The following is a 17984-nucleotide window of genomic DNA, read 5'->3' as shown; positions in this document are numbered from 1 at the left end:
ATAAAACATTCACTTAAAAATTATAGTCTTTCAATCTCTGTATGTGATTGCTTTAAAAGTAGAACTGTGTTTATGTAATATTTTTTCTCATTTTGACAGGCAGTAGCCTAAAAATTTTTGGAAATATGGATGACTAGATGGATTATGTTTTTTAATGTGTATGCCTATACAAATATGTGTATTAGCTTGCTCATTTTTACTTTCCACTTTATATCCATGTACAGTATATCTTTATTAAGGGGGTAAAATTCACCACTAGGGAAGGTTAATGTGATAAAGTTTTCATTATATAATTTCCATTATTCCCCATATTTTAGAGGGCTGATCTTCAAGTCCATATCAATTGAATAGAAAAACAACAACATAATATACATCAATAATTTTCTATACCTCAACCAAAGAGATTTAGGGCTTATCAGTCTATCATTGGGACTCTTAATTCACCCCAAACTAAAGTACCACCTGCTGTCCTTCATCAGATCTCATTGCCAATTTGAGACTACATTGAAACCATGTACAAGATCCAGCCTCCTTCTTTTAGGCTAGTAGAGGTAGAAGGAAAACAAAGTTGTCACTCAGTGTAGCCACGTGAACATGTCCCACTTAAGTAACAGGGTGCCCCTCAGGTCAGCCTGCGATAAAGCCCAAGTCAAACAAGGCTGAATCCTGGATGTTTTATGTCCTACAGATCTGAAATGTCTTCATGACCAGCCCTGACCCTCCTGACCTCAAATGGTCACCTAAGCAGTGACATAAATCGGTGTAAACTTGCTCTTGTGACATTGCCGTGGAAGTGAGACAGGCGAAAGAACAGCCTTCCCAGGGAAGAACTAAACATAAGGGTTGATTAGTCTGACTGGCAGTTCAACCATGGTGGCTATATGCCCAAGGCTGACAAATTCTGCATCTTATCACTGCCGTCAAACGGAGATGCATGTGAACACCGTCAGCCCAAAAGAATTGAGAAACAACTTGCCTTCCAGCAGTGCATCTCAACCAAACCTTGACAATGCCAACAGCTCATCATCATGTATTTTTCAACCCTCCAGAAAATGGCCTTCCAGCCTGGGACAAACCGAAGCACTGTCCAGACCACGAACACGACTGGAAGCTAGTAGGAATGTCTGAAGCCTGCCTCCATAGGAAGAGCCATTCGGAGAGGCACAGCACATTGAAAAATGAACAAACATCGCCACATCTCATCCAGACCACTTGGACTAGCTCCATATTCCATCTGGACCATGACGATGTGAATGATCAGAGTGTCCCAAGTGCCCAGACCTTTCAAACGGAAGAGAAGAAATGTAAAGGTAAGCAGATTTTTACTAGACCTTATCAAGTATTTCAGCAAGGAAAAAAAAATGCTTTGTTGTAGCTATGTGGTTAGTCTTCATGTATTCCAGTGTTCAGTGCCCATGTGTTTTCTCCAACGGTTCTGTTATGAAGTTTCTTTATCCCCAAATCTTCTTTTAAACATAAATAAATAAGTGGGTTCCAAAGGGAAGCAGTTAATTTCAGTTTCATGTTGGGTTGGGGCACTTGGGGAGTTGTTTGCGTTTCTCTAATTAGCAGAAAGGTTGTTAGTTTTGGCTTTAATTCTATTTTAAAATCTGAGTAAAAACAGACATTGCTATCATTATAGAAGTACTTGCTTTGACATGTGGACATGTGTCTGTGTGTGTGTGTGTATGTTTCTTTCCCAATTGTGCCAGCAGCTAATGGGATCTCCAAGGCTACCTTTAAACTAAATAGGCAATTCGTATTCTAAAGAGAGGTTTTAAGTTGTGGGTGGTGTTGTTTTTAACTCATTAAATCCTTGTGTCATCATCCTGAAAGGCGAGATTATGGTTTTAGGAGGTGGTCACCTCATAAGAAATATGTTAAACTGGCCTAAGTTCCTGATTGCATTCGACTTAACTGGTCTTTACCTCAGGTCGCCTCCACCCTGACAGATGTCTTTGTGCTGATCGCTTTATTGTCTTAGGGCTCCCCAAAATCTTTGCTTCTTAACTTAGTCTTTAAATGTCCAAGAAAGCAATTTGTGTCTTTAAATGTCCAAGTTCATGTAACTTCCCATTTGTTTTCAATTTAGCATTTTAAAAAAAAAAAAAGGCTTTTGATTTTTTTCTTTAAGGATTTTGACTCATGATAAAATTTTAAATTGGGTCTTTGAATATTTGGCAATCACATACAAGATATGTTAATGAAAGTTTATAAAGACTCCTCTGTATGAGCCATGAAGGACTTTTGCAAACTCTTGTAACTGAGACAGAAACACATGATTATATTTACCCCTCTAAACGAAAAATGGTTGTTCTTTAGTTTTTCTGGAAACAATTCAATCGCTCCTTGGAACTACCAGTTGACCTAGGTAGTTGAGTGTACAAATTTTCAGATGAAAATAGAATATCTAAAAATAACAATAAAATAATGGTATAAGCTCTGATTGGAGAATATCCCAAACTATTTATGTTCTCTTTGTGAAGATTTGTGTTTGTCCCTTATCTGTATTATTTAGGAGATTTGGGAAATTAAAAGCAATATTTAGAAAAAAAGCAAAATATGTTTTTTTCAAAGGAGTCAGGATATAGGATAGGTGTGTCTGTGTGTATGTACACATTTGTTTGAAATATAATTGAGATTTAGTCTTAGAATTTGTAACCAGGTTGTATCTTGAATTTTGTGAGCTGGCATCAAAACTATGTCAGTACTTGGTGTACAGTGAAATGCCAACAGAAAGTGTAATGTCCTCGTGATATAAAAACCTCACTGGCTAATTTTGATTTATTCACAATTTGTAGCCATGGTCATTCATTCATTTATTCATTCAATCATAGGGACAATCTCTGCTCCATCATTTATGAGAAATATTGGCCTTGGATGTGTAGAGTCCCCTGCACCATACACTTTTCAATTTGTTCATACACCTTAAAAGCAAAAGGAAAGAGTCTTTATTTGGATCCAAGACCCTAAGTATATATAATACAGTGGTTAAGACCACATTTTGAGTCTGACATATTTGGGCTAGAATACTAGATTTGGGCTAGAATACTAGCCCTTCCAAATTTCTGTTCTTGAGCAAACTTATGTGATTCTTGATAAAATTAAATAAGATCATGTTTTTAAGCACTTAGCCTAATACCTCCCATATAGTGCTCCTTAAATAGCAGCTATCATTATGACTGTAATCATTGTTGTTAGTTCTGCATCATTAAATCACATCAATTCCTTGGGCTACACCATGTGCCTGGTAAGGACAGGGGACAGGAAGCAGGACAAATGAGTGTGGGGTGGGACAAGACATTTCAGGGAGGTTAGAGTTGATTTTGCATTCGTTCAGCTCTCTACTGCTGGAAGTCAGAGAATTCTTTAATAAGACATTATAAGTAAATATTAAAGTACTTCCTCAAGATTCTAGTATTAAAAGGAAAACAACTAAGGTTAATTCTCCCGTAGTTTCCAGACTAACCAGGGTTCACCTTGGCATGGATGTGAGCCAATGCCTTGGTTCAATATGAAAATGCCACCAGGAAGGCTATATTGTTATGGCCCAAGAACCATATTAACTGAATTCCAGTCATTCACAGTGGACACCTATTTACCAGTGAGGCCAGGAAACAATGTGATTAGTCACTCTTCTTTTTTTTTTTTTTAACTTGGTTCTTCTCCATCTGCCCTGCTCACCTGCCTCTATATGAGAGTTCTATTTTGATGTCCGTCCATACTGGATGTTTATTTCCTGGATATCTCTAGCCCCCAAGCATGCTTGATATCTCAGTGCTGGGCTGTAATTTCATTCATTCATCCCACCACTGTTTATTCAGTGCCTACATGTGTGGGATATTGTCCTTGATGTGCCAGCATGAAGAAATAGCAGTGGGGCTAAATGAACATCTACGTAATCCCATTTCAGGGACCCCAAATTGAACTGATAATAACTAAATGGCCTTCAAGGATACAAAAAATTAAGGGTCTGCAGTGCAGAAGCCAAAAAAACAAGTTGACTGCTTAATGTTATGTAACGAGCCCAACTCCCAAACCAGTACCCCTGTAAGTGTGATTTGTGGACGAGGATCCTTCTGAAGACGATGACTTTCCCCACTCTATTGATGCAAGTGCAGAAACTGAGAATAAGCTTTAAAAATCTTTATAGCAATTTGACATTGCCGTTGACATTCAGACGCATGAGCAGTACATTCACATCACTGAACAGGATATAGACCAGTTGGGTATTGTCAAACCTGCCTGTCAGTCATGTGGGGACAGAGCTACATAAATTCTTGTGTAGTTGAACCATGTATTGAGCCGTAATGAGTAGGATATTTCTTTTAAAATAATTTGAGGATCACTGATTTGTACGTTATAGTGTTCTTCACGTTTCTCTTTAGGTTTATTTTTGTGTGATACATCTAATGTTTTGTTTTCCATTTTGGTCTGAATTCTGCTTTCAATTTAACCTGCATATACCTGTGCTCTGATCTGCTACAGTCATTCTAATGAAATTCATTGGTAGCATATTGAACTAGAATGAGATCTCTAAAGAACTTTCATTCTGCTGCAAAGACCGCAATTCAAATCTGCTTTAGTACCAGACACTATATCCAGCCAGAACCAAGTGACCCATTCCCTTCCCCAAGCCACCCTCTATCTCCGCACTACACCTCCCTGGAGTTTTTGTCCCAATTTGAACTGATAGCTTGGCCATGAGGACCACATCCTTCTGCTGATCTCCTCCGTTTCCATAGTCTGAGATGATGTATTGGGTGGTGCTCACAGTTCACCAACCAGTGGCACTAGCAACACCTGAGGCTTCTTAGAAATGCAGAACTTCAAGCCCCACCCCAGACTCCTGTATTGGAAGCTCTGGAAAGGGGCCCAGGAACCTGAGTATCAGGAAGAACCTTAGACTACAATTCTTCAATTCTTAGTATAGGAAAGGGTCTGCCACCTAGTGGACTTTTGGAAAACTTGCATTTTTCTTCCAGTCATCTCACCTGGGGAGCCATCTGAGTCAATTCTTGATTGGGCCTTCCTTTAGTCCGGGCTTATTATTTTAATTGCCAACTAGATGTTCTGTGGAATCGCTCTGCCTGGTAACACCTCCCTCTGGGAATTGAACCCTTCTGAGAGTCCGATTCTCTTTGCCTGGAGCCCTGATCCTCCTCTAAGTTTTTATGCTGTATAAGGCTTCTCCACTTGGCCCTTTCACACCCTCCTGAACTCTTCTCCGGAAACCACAGGGTCCCCCGAGACCGACAGGATGGGTCCTGGCAGATGCCGGCACCCCTGTAGCTGAATCTAGCCAGCCCTGATAAGCCCAGATAAATAATCAGACCTCCATACTTCAATGCTTGTCCTTGATGTCAACCAGGGACCTTCCAGAAACACTGGAACCTGGTGGGAGAAACAAGGCAAGCTTGGCCCACCTCACTGCTTGCATCAGAAAAAAGAATAGCAGCAATCCAGTGATTTCGCTGAATTTTCTCTGTAGATCTGCTGTGTGTTTTTTATCAAGGTAATTGAGTCTCAGATCCCAAAGGAGGCAAGAAAAATAGTCAAAATAATTTCACTAACAAGTTATTTTCTCTCATTATGAAAATTTTCTAATGGTTTAATAAAAATAATTTTTAAAAATTATTTGTAATTCCATCCTCCAAAGACAAATAGGGTTAAAATCTTTATTACATTTTAGTCTTTTTTCTGTGCATATCTGTTTTTTACAAACTTGGAATCATATTAGGCATACCATTTTTTTTCTTTATTGATTAAGGTATTACATATGTGTCCTTATTGCCCCATTACCCCCCCTCACTCCCCCACTCATGCCCTCACCCCCCTGGTGTCTGTGTCCATTGGTAAGGCTTATATGCATGCATACAAATCCTTTGGTTGATCTCTCCCCATTATCCCCACCCTCCCCTACCTTCCCTCTGAGGTTTGACGGTCTGATTGATGCTTCTCTGTCTCTGGATCTATTTTTGTTCATCAGTTTATTTTGTTCATTATATTCCACAAATGAGTGAGATCATGTGATATTTATCTTTCTCTGACTGGCTTATTTCACTTAGCATAATGCTCTCCAGTCCCATTCATGCTGTTGCAAATGGTAAGAATCCCTTCTTTTTTACAACAACATAGTACTCCATTGTGTAGATGTACCACAGTTTTTTAATCCACTCATCTGCTGACGGGCACTTAGGCTGTTTCCAAATCTTAACTATGGTAAATTGTGCTGCTATGAACATAGGCATGCATATGTCCTTTCTGATTGGTGTTTCTAGTTTCTTGAGATATATTCCTAGAAGTGGGATTATTGAGTCAAATGGGAGTTCCATTTTTAGTTTTTTGAGGAAACTCCATACGGTTCTCCACAGTGGCTGCACAGTCTGCATTCCCACCAGCAGTGCACAAGGGTTTCTTTTTCTCCACATCCTCACTAGCGCTTGTCATTTGTTAATTTATTGATGATAGCCAGTCTGACAGGTGTGAGATGGTACCACACTGTCGTTTTGATTTGCACCTCTCGGATCATTAGTGACTTTGAGCATGTTTTCATATGTCTCTTGGCCTTCCTTATGTCCTCTTTCAAAAAGTATCTATTTAGGTCCTTTGCCCATTTTTTGATTGGGTTGTTTATCTTCCTTTTGTTGGAGATAAAATAAAAAGCTTCTGTACAGCAAAAGAAACCATTAACAAAACAACAAGAAAGCCCACTGTGCCCTGACTGGTTTGGCTCAGTGGATAGAGCGTCCGCCTGTGGACTGGGGGTCCCAGGTTCAATTCTGGTCAAGGGCATGTACCTTGGTTGCGGGCACATCCCCAGTAGGGGGTGTGCAGAAGGCAGCTGATCGATGTTTCTCTCTCATCGATGTTTCTAACTCTCTATCTCTCTCCCTTCCTCTCTGTAAAAAATCAATAAAAATATATTTTTTTTAAAAAAAAAAGAAAGAAAGCCCACTGCATGGGAGAACATATTTGCCAATGTTATCACTGATAAGGGTTTAATCTCCAACATTTACAGGGAACTCATACAAGTTAACAAAAGGAAGATAGGCATACCATTTTTAATGCTTAAACAATATATCATGAACACCTTCCCTTGTCATTAAATATTATTTGAATCCTGACTTTTTTGGCAATAGGTTGTTCTTGCTTGTAGATATACTATAATTTATTAAACCAGTCTCCAAGATTTAGACAAGTTGAAGTATTTTTAAAAACAATATCTTATGTCAGCAAAGGGGCAGACTATTAACTCATGCTCTTCATAAGGAGAAAAGGATGAATCAAATCAATGATGACAATTTTAAGTGATGTATAATTCTCACCAAAATAACAAAGTGTTCTGAAATTTAGAGACATAAAGCCAAGTCATTATATGTATTATAATCCTTCAAGTTAGATATGCACCTTTTCTGTGGGTGACAGCTATCTTTGTCCTTAAGTAAAACACAAGGGCATCTTCAGGTAAATGAATATTTTAGAAGATGGAGGATTAAAAAGTTTGAACCCTTTCACCAGTATGACCAGCTGTTCATCCATCTCGTCTTTCTACTGTGCTCCTACTCACCATATATCAGGGTGTACAGTCCCGGCTGAGAGCACCAGTGTGATTCATATACTTCAAGGACACTCTGAAGCCTTAGCCATCAACGTGGGAATAAGTTCTTTCTATCCACTTCTGGCATGTGCAAGAGAGCCCTGTGACTTGATACTTCAAAGGCAGGGAAGAGCACCTTGTAAGTAGGCCAGGGCAGATAGAGGTAGAGGGCAAAAGAAGCCACCAGCTAGAGTGGAGGTGGGGGCAGGGTGGAAATACTGGGAACAAGGCAATGTCAAAGAAAGGCACACATCAGAAATTCAAGGCTCTGTTTCGTCCAACTTTCATTTCCGTTGAGCAGATGGATCACGAGTTTTCCAAGGCCAATTTAGCAGTGTCTGTCACAACAATGCTTCCACCCAGCCGTCCCTCTTGTAATATCTATCCCATAGAAATACGCACACAAGTCCCAAAGGTCTGAGTTCAATAGTTTTCTTTGCATCTTTGTTTTTGTTCCTGAAATTTTGGAAATGATCCAAATGTCCATCCGTAGGGCAGTGTCCCAAAAAAATTGTGGTATATCTAAAGCATCTACTAGAGAAATTAAAAGATTTTTTTAAAAGAGGTGGTTTTAGGAATATATAATGGAGAAACAATCATGCATAAAGCACAGTATAATCCCATTTGCAGTTTTAAAAGTCTATATAGCTGTGTGTGCACAAATGTGCATAGCAAAAGTTACTGATGCACACTACCCTTGTAACTGTAGATACCTTAAAAATGAAAGAGTGGAATAAAGGTCGATGCTAATATCCAATCTAATAAAAGAGAAACATGGTAATTAGCCGTACCTCCGCTACCCTTCTCATTGGCTAATCAGGGTGATATGCAAATTAACTGCCATCCAAGATGGCGACTGGCAGCTAGGCAGCTTGAAGCAAACATGAGGCTTGCTTGCTTCAGTGACGGAGGAAGCCAACGTTCCCCGCCTGCCGCTGCCGGCCTCTGAGCTTGCAGTTTGAAACACTGTTACAAATATAGAAGCTAAACAAAACCCCAGAAACCTGCTTTCAGCCAGCTGGGATCTCAGAGCTGGAGTTGAAACAGTGTTTCGATTATAGAACCCAAACAAACCAGATACCTGCTTTCAGCAGCCGGGGCCTCAGAGCTGAAGCCAAGCCTCAGAGCTAAAGCTGGCCCAGAATAAAAAGAAAAATAGGAGCAGTTGGGAGCTTCAGTCACCCGCCAGCCTGAAAACAGCCCTCAGCCCCTCACCCAGACTGGCCAGGCACCCCAGTGGGGACCCCCACCCTGAAGGGGGTGTGACCTACTGCAAACAGCCATCAGCCCTTCACCCAGGCTGGCCAGGCACCCAAGCGGGACCCCCACACTGATCCAGGACACCCTTCAGAGCAAACCAGCCGGCCCCCACCCATGCACCAGGCCTCTATCCTATATAGTAAAAGGGTAATATGCCTCCCAGCACCAGGATCAGCGGAGCCACGAGGCCTCCCGGCACCGGGATCAGCATGACAGGGGGCAGCGCCCAAACCCCCGATCGCACTGCGGCTCTGGGTGTGACAGGGGGCGGGGCCACCACCTCCCTATCCACCCTGCTCTGTTCGTGACAGGGGAAGGCGCCCCAACCCCCTGATCAGCCCTGCTCTGTGCCTGATAGGGGGGAGCTCCCCAACCCCCTAATCACCCTGCAGCTCTGTGTGTGACAGGGTGTGGCGCCCCAACCCCCTGATCGGCCCTGCTCTGTGTGTGACAGGGTGCGGTGCCCCAACCGCCCCCCCCCGCCATGGGCCCTGCTCTGTGTGTGACCCGGTAGAGCCATAACCTCCCCATCGGCCCTGCCCTGAGTGTGACAGTGGCGGCGCCCCAACCCCATGATCGGCCCTGCTCTGTGTGTGACGGGGTAGAGCCATAACCTCCCCATCGGCCCTGCCCTGAGTGTGACAGGGTGCAGCGCCCCAACCCCCTGATCTGCCCTGCTCTGTGTGTGACAGGGGTGGTGCCCCAACTCCCCTATTGGCCCTACTCAGTGAATGACAGGGGGGAGCTCCTCAACCCCCTGATCGACCCTGCTCTGTGCGTGACAGGGTACGGAGCCCCAACCCCCCTGATGGGCCCTGCTCTGTGAGTGACAGGGGGCAGCACCCCAACCCCCTGATTGGCCCTGCTCTGTGCATGACAGGGGGTGGCGCCACAACCTCCCCATCGACCCTGCCTTGAGTGTGACAGGGGGCGGTGCCCCAATCCCCCAATCGGCCCTACCCTGAGCGTGACTGAGGGTGGCATCGCAACCTCCCGATCCACCCTGCTCTGTGCATGACAGGGGGTGGCGCCCCAACTCCCCAATCAGCCCTGCTCTGAGCCCGACCAGGGGCTGCACCTAGGGATTAGGCCTGCCCTCTGCCACCTAGGAGCAGGCCTAAGCCAGCAGGTTGTTATCTCCCGAGGGGTCCCAGACTGCGAGAGGGCACAGGCCGGGCTGAGGGACACCTCCCCTCCCCTCTGAGTGCACAAATTTTTGTGCACCGGGCTTCTAGTTAAAGATTTAAAACTACATTCAAAATTGTTCTATAATAAGAATATATTTATGAATAACTTGTGTAATTGTTTTAAATGTTAAGGTCATATACTTTACATTCAGACAGGCTTAGGGTGACTTCTTTCTCTTTAATTTACCAGCTCAGTGCAAATTTTTTAACCTCTCTCTCTCAGTCTGCTTTATTCTAAGTGGGGTAATAATGTCCGGTTGTTAGATTTGTCATAAAAATGAAAGATAGTGCATGTTAAGCACTCAGCATAGGGCCTGCAGCTTTAGTAAAGATTAAGTGATATCTTTTTTTTAAATATATTTTTGTTGATTTCAGAGAGGGAGAGAGAGATAGAAACATCAATGATGAGAGGGAATCATTGATCAGCTGCCTCCTGCACACCCCCAACTGGGAATCGAGCCCACAACTCAGTGGGCTTAACCGGAATCGAACCCGGGACCCTCCAGTCCACAGGCCAACGCTCTATCCACTGAGCCAAACCAGCCAGGGAAAGTGATATGTTGTGCCCTTTTCACCAATATTCAGACAAAATCAGGTACAGTGTGGATGGCTAACTTACTAACATTGCATTGAAGTTGAAAAGGTATTGTTGGGATAGTCAGCCTTATAAAGAATCACAGGTGACCACTGGAATTCAAAGTCTTTCCCTTCCCCGGGACAACTCCCATGGGGTGCCCCGAGTGTCTGTAATGCCATCATTGCCCTTTGTGGTTTTTCAAAATGCAAACCTCCTGGCTGGATAGTTTGTCAAGTCTCTAGCATCTCCAAAGGAATCTGAATTAGATCAGATTCCGTTCTCCTTTGACAAGGTCTAATCAAGGCAATGGAAGGATTGGGGATGGAAGGAGACCATGAAAAGGTTGATGATAGCAGGAAAGTGGGTAAGAGAAAAAGTAAGGAACAGGACTACCACATACCACTGTGCGGATTGTCAGGTTGTGTGCTGTACAGTAGGATCAGTGTTGACACTATCCTATTGTTGAGGCTATGCCACAGTGCCCTGAGGAAAAATGTCACTTCCCTCACTGCCTGCCAAGGGCTGTCCCTGAACAAGGGATAAAACTACTCGTAGACAAATTTAGACAAATGGCATATTGCTTGTGGTCTATCAGGACATTCCAAGATTGATAACACTGTATTGTATAATTGAAATTTGCCAATTACATGTTAATGAGCCAGGGAGGAGGAATCTTCCCTCAGTGTACATGTATACCAGATCATCATGATGTACACTTCAAGTATCTTATCTAGTACAGTTTTATTTCTCAATCATACATCAATAAAGCTGAAAAAATTCCAAGAATCCTCGAGTTACTCAGCAGGGGGTGAAGACACTAATAGAATTCCAGTGATTAATAAATACTCTTCCATCCCCCTGGAAATGCTATGAAAGAGAGGCCTTGAAATAGCACAACTGGATCTTGGAATTTGGGGCCCTACACTCCATTACTTGAAAGCTTAAACAAGTTTTGACGTTAGGCTGAAATCAGATCAAATATTATTTTCAATATGCAAGAGAGAATTTCATGCCCAGTCAGTGTGGATTGGTGATTAAGCATCAACCTATGAACCAGCAGGTCTTGGTTCAATTCCCAGTCCAGGCACATGCCCAGGTTGCAGGTTCAATCCCCAGTGGGGGGCGTGCAGGAGGCAAACAATCAATGATTCTCATCATTGATGTTTCCATCTCTCTCTCTCTCTCCCTTCCTCTCTGAAATCAATAAAAATATATATTTTTAAAAGAGAGGATTTCATGAAATAAATATCCAGCAAGAATGTTTAGAAATGTTTTGAGCATATAAATGCCCTTGTCTGACATAGTTAAGTTTCTGGACCCCTCAAAGAGGACAATGGAGGAACCAGGAAGAATCATTGTATGTTTAGTCATCCCTACAGTACCCTGGGCCCCAATGCAAGCTACTAATGGCATAAGGACAGCAAACTGGAGGCATATTTTATAGCCACATCCTGTATTCTAACTTGTCATCCTGTTTACATGGAGAAAATGCATATTAACTAACAATCTAGAAGATTATAATTTTAGGTCATTCAGCCACTGTCCACTTGCATTCATTAATTTAGTAAGCAACATATTATATGCTTATTGTGGACCCCTGAATGAACTTAAATATCCAGGAAATAAGCACTATACCTTTATCTGTAATTTATGCATTGATTTTAAGAGAGCATAGATGTAAATGTAAATAACTATTTCAGATTTACTGCATAGAAAGCTGATATTCTAAGTGGAGGCACTATTTTCAAAAAAAAGTGAAGGGTTTGCAGCCAAATAAACTTGGATTCAGATCATCACTCATCAGCTTTATGATCTTGAGAAAGTTCTTAATTCTTAAGCTCTCTAGGTCTCAGTTTCTCATCACTAAAACAGGGACCAGAATATCTCCCTGCGAGATTTCTATGCCTCTGATCTTTCGATTCATCTTCTACCTAGCAGCCAAGGGTTTGATTTTAAAGAATTAGAAACATGTCACCTAACCCCTCTCCCCAATCCCCAACCCAGCTTGAAATTACCCTTGGTTTCAAGATAAAGTTTGAAGACATACAGGCCCCTCATAATGTGGCACAGGACTGCTTTTATTCCTAGCTCTCGCCACTTATATAACCCAAACCCTGGCCATTTGCTGTGCTGAACATCGTCTCCGTGCCTTAGTTACACCCTGTTCCCTTTTCCTACATTACCTCTATTCCATACAGGGCTTGTACTGTGAACCACTTCCCATTAGATTAGATTATTTAAGCATCACAACAATCTTGTCACTTTTTCAGGCACATTTTTATCAAAGCAAATTCGGCTTGGTGCTGGATTGCGAACAAAAGCCTCCCTTTAATATCCTTCAATAGAGCTGTAATAGGCTAGAGCTGTCGAAAAGCTTTTATTAAATACTAAAGGAGAAAAAAAGTAGAAACAAATTCAGAGTACAGATGTTTAAAGGAGGAGGACTTTGAGTTTCTATTCCTACCAAAACAAGACTCAATCCCAGAGCCTGAAGGCCAAGTCTTGTTCTGCAGCCGCCTGGGGATTTGCCCTTCCACGTGTCTGGCCTGCTTCTCCCAACCAGCAGCTTTCCTCCTCGGTAAACACAATAAAGACACCCCCTTCAGCAGCTTCCCAGGCTCCTAAATGGAAAGCATTTTCTCTATCTTGAGGGAAAAAGAATCCAGAGGATGACAGTCTAGACTACGATGGCAGTTCTGTGGTAGTTTTAGGCTCAGCACCTAGATTCCTTCCAGCTTATTTTTCTGTCATCTCTAGAGTATGACTTTCATCCTCATGGACCAAAATGGTGTCTGGAGCTCCAGCAATCGTATTCACATTCCATACAGCAGGAAGAAGGAATGAAGAAGCAAATGCTATGCACTAGCTTTCTTTTTCAGCTGTCTTTTAAGTTCCCTAGAAACCACCTTACAACATTTCTTCTGCTATATCTCATTAGCCAGAAGTTATTCACACAAACAGACTAGATGCAAAGGGAGACTGCGAAACGAAAGTTTTTTCCCAAGGACCATTGCCCTCTCAAATGTAAAGATTCTATTTCTAAAACAGAAAGTAAGAACAACCATTACAATAGGAACTAGCATTAACATTGACTAATGCTTATCTTTCTTTATGTGCCTTTTACAAGTATAGTTGATAACACTCTTCCTAAGACATATCTGTTCAGCTGTCTCATGTCTCTGGCCTCCACTGTTAAAGTCCTGCATACTCTCCAAAAGCCAGTTCACAGGCCCGCTCGTCTGTGAAGCTGCCGCTGAGTCTCCAGGCAGATTCTTCCTGTGTTTCTAGGTCACAGTTATCCCACACTCCCTTGCGTTTAGTTCTTTCCTGGTCTGTCTCCTTGACCTGTCTCCTCTACTTGACTATATGACTCAAGGGCAGGTGAAGCCAGATTGAAGTGTAGAAGATAAACTTTCAAGAACTAAGGGAAATGTGCAGTGAAACTGAAAATAAAGAAAACGGAGTAAGTAGTCAGGATGCCTTGGCTCTGGTGAAGGGGGACTGAGGTTGTACATCTAATAGACTAGCAGTTCTCAAATTTTGCTGCCTATGAAAATAACTTGAGGAACTTTTAAAAATATTGATACTCAAGTTTTACCCTATATCGATTAAATCAGAATTTCTGAGGGTGACACTTAGGTTCTTTAGAGTTTGTGAGTGATTCCTGTCTGGAGCTTTATTTGAGAATCGGCACAGTTGGAAATAGAGAAAAAAGAGAGAGAAACCATGTCTTCCCTCAGAGTCCTTGAGAGTTTGTTGTTTACCTATGAGTTTTTCCAAGCAAGATTGTGTCTTAATCTTTTAAGCTATTTCCTTCTGGCCATGGACAAAGGTGTATTTTTATAATATATAATTATTGATTGAAACACTTCTAATGAGAATTTTAAAAACCCTCTGAGTTTATTTCAGGAAATTTGATGCACTATGGGTCAAATAACTCGTAAGCTTCTCTTTAAGTAACTAAATTAGAATAGTCAGACAGGGAAATAAGGAAGAAATCTTACTGTAGCTCACCTCGTTTGGGACACATAATATTTTTAAATTACTTTATGAACTTTACAAAGAAGCCTGGTAGCTTGATCATAAGTGATAGCATTGTGATAGCTTCCATCAGGATGGGAGGGGCCGTAGTTCAAATTCAGTATGAGCATTTAACTCCATTTCCAGCTACTAGTAAATAGAGTTTCATGCATTTACTACAAGTAAAGAATAGCCCCACTTGGTACAAGGAGTGAGTTTCAGAAAGTTTCGTACTGTTTTCTCCAAAAAATAAAAATTAGTGGGAACTGGGTTCTCTTAAATCTGTTTTGAAACTTGTTTTTCTATTCAGTGATTTATGAGGGAATTCAGGGTGGTTCTAATTCAATTAAGAAAAAAATGGAGAGAAACTAAGATGGCGGCACAGGGAAACACCAAAATTGCTGCCTCCTACAACAACTTCAAAACACAATAAAAAGACAAAATGGACATCATCCAGAACTTACAGGAAGGCTGGCGGAGTGGAAATTCTACAACTAGAAGGAAAGAGAAAGGCACATTGAGGGTCAGGAGCTGCGGAAGTAAAGTGCAAAGGTACGGAGGCTCGAGAGTGAGCGGAAAGGGGCTGGTACCTGAGGACGCGGCTGTCTTTTTGAATCAGGAGGGAGTCACAAGCTCCCGACTGCTCTGAACTCCAGTTCCGGGAAGTCTCTGGGGACCCAGGACTCATACGGGGAGAAACTGGACTGTCTGGCAGCGGGCAGAACTCGGAACTCGAGGGCGGCTTTCCCTCAGAGGTGCTTGCAGCAATTAAATTATCAGGACACTGAGACGTGCTCGGACCCTTAGGGCAGGGCCGAGGATCTGCCATAGTTCCTTGCTCCGCCCTTTGAGTCCCTGAAACCCTGCCCCACCCAGGCTGTGGCAGAGGCTTTTGCATATGAATGCCCTGGCCCTTTGCAACCTGAAAATTACCTAACAAACTGCAGCTGGGCCACAGACCCAGAACTTCCGAGAGAAGGCCCAAGGCCCCACAGCAGCTTGCATTGCTTCACAGCTGGGCCTCATCAGGGCACCTCCACACTCCAGAAAAGGAAGGGGAATCTGCAGTTCTCTTCATAGCTCCTGCTGGGTAACCTCCAAGAGCCAGTGTACCCAGTGGTCAGAGGGGGACCATCCGGATTACAACTCCTCAGATCTATAAGGGACACACCCAGGGGGCAGACTCAGTGAGCACCAAAGCCCCACTGAAGCAAGTCTTGCCCCAGAAGGGTGTCTTCAGCACAGAAGTTCTCCCACTGCAGATACAGCCGATTCTCACTGCCAATTGGCCTGGAGGTCAATTCCTCCCAGTGATCCTACAACAATCAAGGCATAACTACAACAAGACTGTGCACAAAGCCCACAATGGGGTGCACCAAGAGTGTCCACCTCAGGTAACTGGGGAGGCTGAGCCACTGGGCCCTACAGGACACCTAGCACACAAAACCACTCTACCAACACAGGGAAGCATAAAAAATGCGGAGACAAAGAAACAGGTCACAAATGACAGAAATGGAGGAAAGCAAATGACTGGATATAGAGTTCAAAACCACATTTATAAGGTTTTTCAAGAATTTTATGGAAACCACTGATAAATTTAGTGAGACCCTCAAGAAATCTAGTGAGACCCTCGAGGATATGAAAAAGGACCAACTAGAAATAAAGCATACACTGACTGAAATAAAGAATAATATACAGAGATCAAACAGCAGACAAGAGGATCCCAAGAATCAAGTCAAAGATTTGAAATACAAAGAAACAAAAAATACCCAACCAAAAAAGAAAAAAGAAAAAAGATTCCAAAAATATGAAGATAGTGTAAGGAGCCTCTGGGACAACTTCAAGAGTACCAACATCAGAATTATAGGGATACCAGAAGAAGAGAGAGGGCAAGATATTGAAAACCTATTTGAAGAAATAATGACAGAAAACTTCCCCTACCTGGTGAAAGAAATAGACTTACAAGTCCAGGAAGCGCAGAGAACCCCAAACAAAAGGAACCCAAAGAGGACCACACCAAGACACATCACAATTAAAATGCTCACTCATTTGTGGAATATAATGAACAACATAAACTGATGAACAAGGACTGATCCAGAGACGGAGAGGCATTGATTGGACTGTCGGGCCTTGGAGGGAAGGTAGGGGAGGGTGGGGGTAAGGGGGAAAGATCAACCAAAGGACTTATATGCAAGCATATAGGCCTAACCAATGGACATGAACAACGGGGGGGGGGGGCATGAGCGGGGGGGGTGGGGGGTAGGGGGTAACGTGGGGATAAGGACACATATGTAATATCTTAATAAAAAATATATTTAAAAAAATTAACAATAATAAAAGGAAAAAAAGAAAAAAATGATTCTCAGGGGTCTTCCAAATGTTTTGTAAAAATTAAGAGAAAACATTTTTTTGGTGGGGGGAGGGGAGTGGGGAGGCATTTTTTCCTTTTTTGCTGCAGTATTTATATCCAGTTCTGAGGCAGAATAAAACTCTGAGTTTTCAAGTACATCTAGCAATTCGGAAAAATTGTTTTTACGTGTTTTTTGGAATGAAAGTTGAGGCTCTGGCTTAAGTTGATACTGTTGCTGGTGAAAAGCAAGAAATTGCTTGGATTTGTGCCTTCAATGAAATAGACAGGGAGCCAGGAAATGTGCTGAACAAAATTACAGAATTGGATGGACTCGACATGTAACTCCTAACCAGAAAGAGGCCTTGGAACAAGTGTATTTGCCAGGAAAGAAAACTGCTTTATTGAAAGGTTAATTTTCAGATTAGTTTGGGAAATTTGAGATAAATAAATGAAATCAGACCAAAAAAAAAAACAACACATAAGGCCTGGATCCTTTTTCCTCGGGTTTTCAGAAAATAATCATTGCTTCCAATGAAATGTTTTGACATTTTCAGTAGGGAGAACATGTTAATTGTAATGTTATGTGTATGTGTTCTTAAAAACCCTTGTGAATACTGTATCTGCCAAAAAAAAAATCTTTTATTTGTTTTAAGAGTAATCAGAGAGTAAAAATACTATTGAAATGTTAGCTATGTTCTTCATTCCTTTGGTGACTTTCATGCTTTCTAGGATGTTGCAATTTATTTTCTGGTTGAAATGTACCAATTTGGAGAAAATTCCTTTACTTGTTTTATAGTTCAAGTTTTTCATGTTTATAGTTGTTTTACAGTTGTTTCGTTTTTATAGTTGTTTTCATTTTTATAGCTGTTTTACGTGTTTTATAGTTGCAGTTTTCCAAGGAGTCTTATTACTAAACGTCCACAGGGTTTGCCTGGGTTTCTTCCCTTATTTTGTCTCATCCGCAGCTTGTTCTCTAATTCTTCACCTCCT

At 42.0% G+C, this 17984-nt stretch overlaps 1 protein-coding gene across 7 annotated transcripts in view; it reads left to right on the top strand.

The window, feature by feature from the left end:
• THRB (thyroid hormone receptor beta) overlaps window positions 1-17984 on the top strand; it is a 288246-nt gene that overhangs the window by 235551 nt on the left and 34711 nt on the right. For all 7 annotated transcript variants that reach the window (XM_036332767.1, XM_036332765.1, XM_036332760.1 and 4 more), the window contains one exon: window positions 1050-1310. In XM_036332767.1, coding sequence (XP_036188660.1) covers window positions 1121-1310 — 190 coding nt within the window. In that variant the 5' untranslated portion in view covers window positions 1050-1120. The remainder of the gene's footprint in view (window positions 1-1049; window positions 1311-17984) is intronic.

This window comes from Myotis myotis, unplaced genomic scaffold (assembly GCF_014108235.1).
Source record: "Myotis myotis isolate mMyoMyo1 unplaced genomic scaffold, mMyoMyo1.p scaffold_m19_p_13, whole genome shotgun sequence".
NCBI classification, from domain to species: domain Eukaryota; kingdom Metazoa; phylum Chordata; class Mammalia; order Chiroptera; family Vespertilionidae; genus Myotis; species Myotis myotis.
This window is presented reverse-complemented; position numbering and strand designations above follow the sequence as displayed.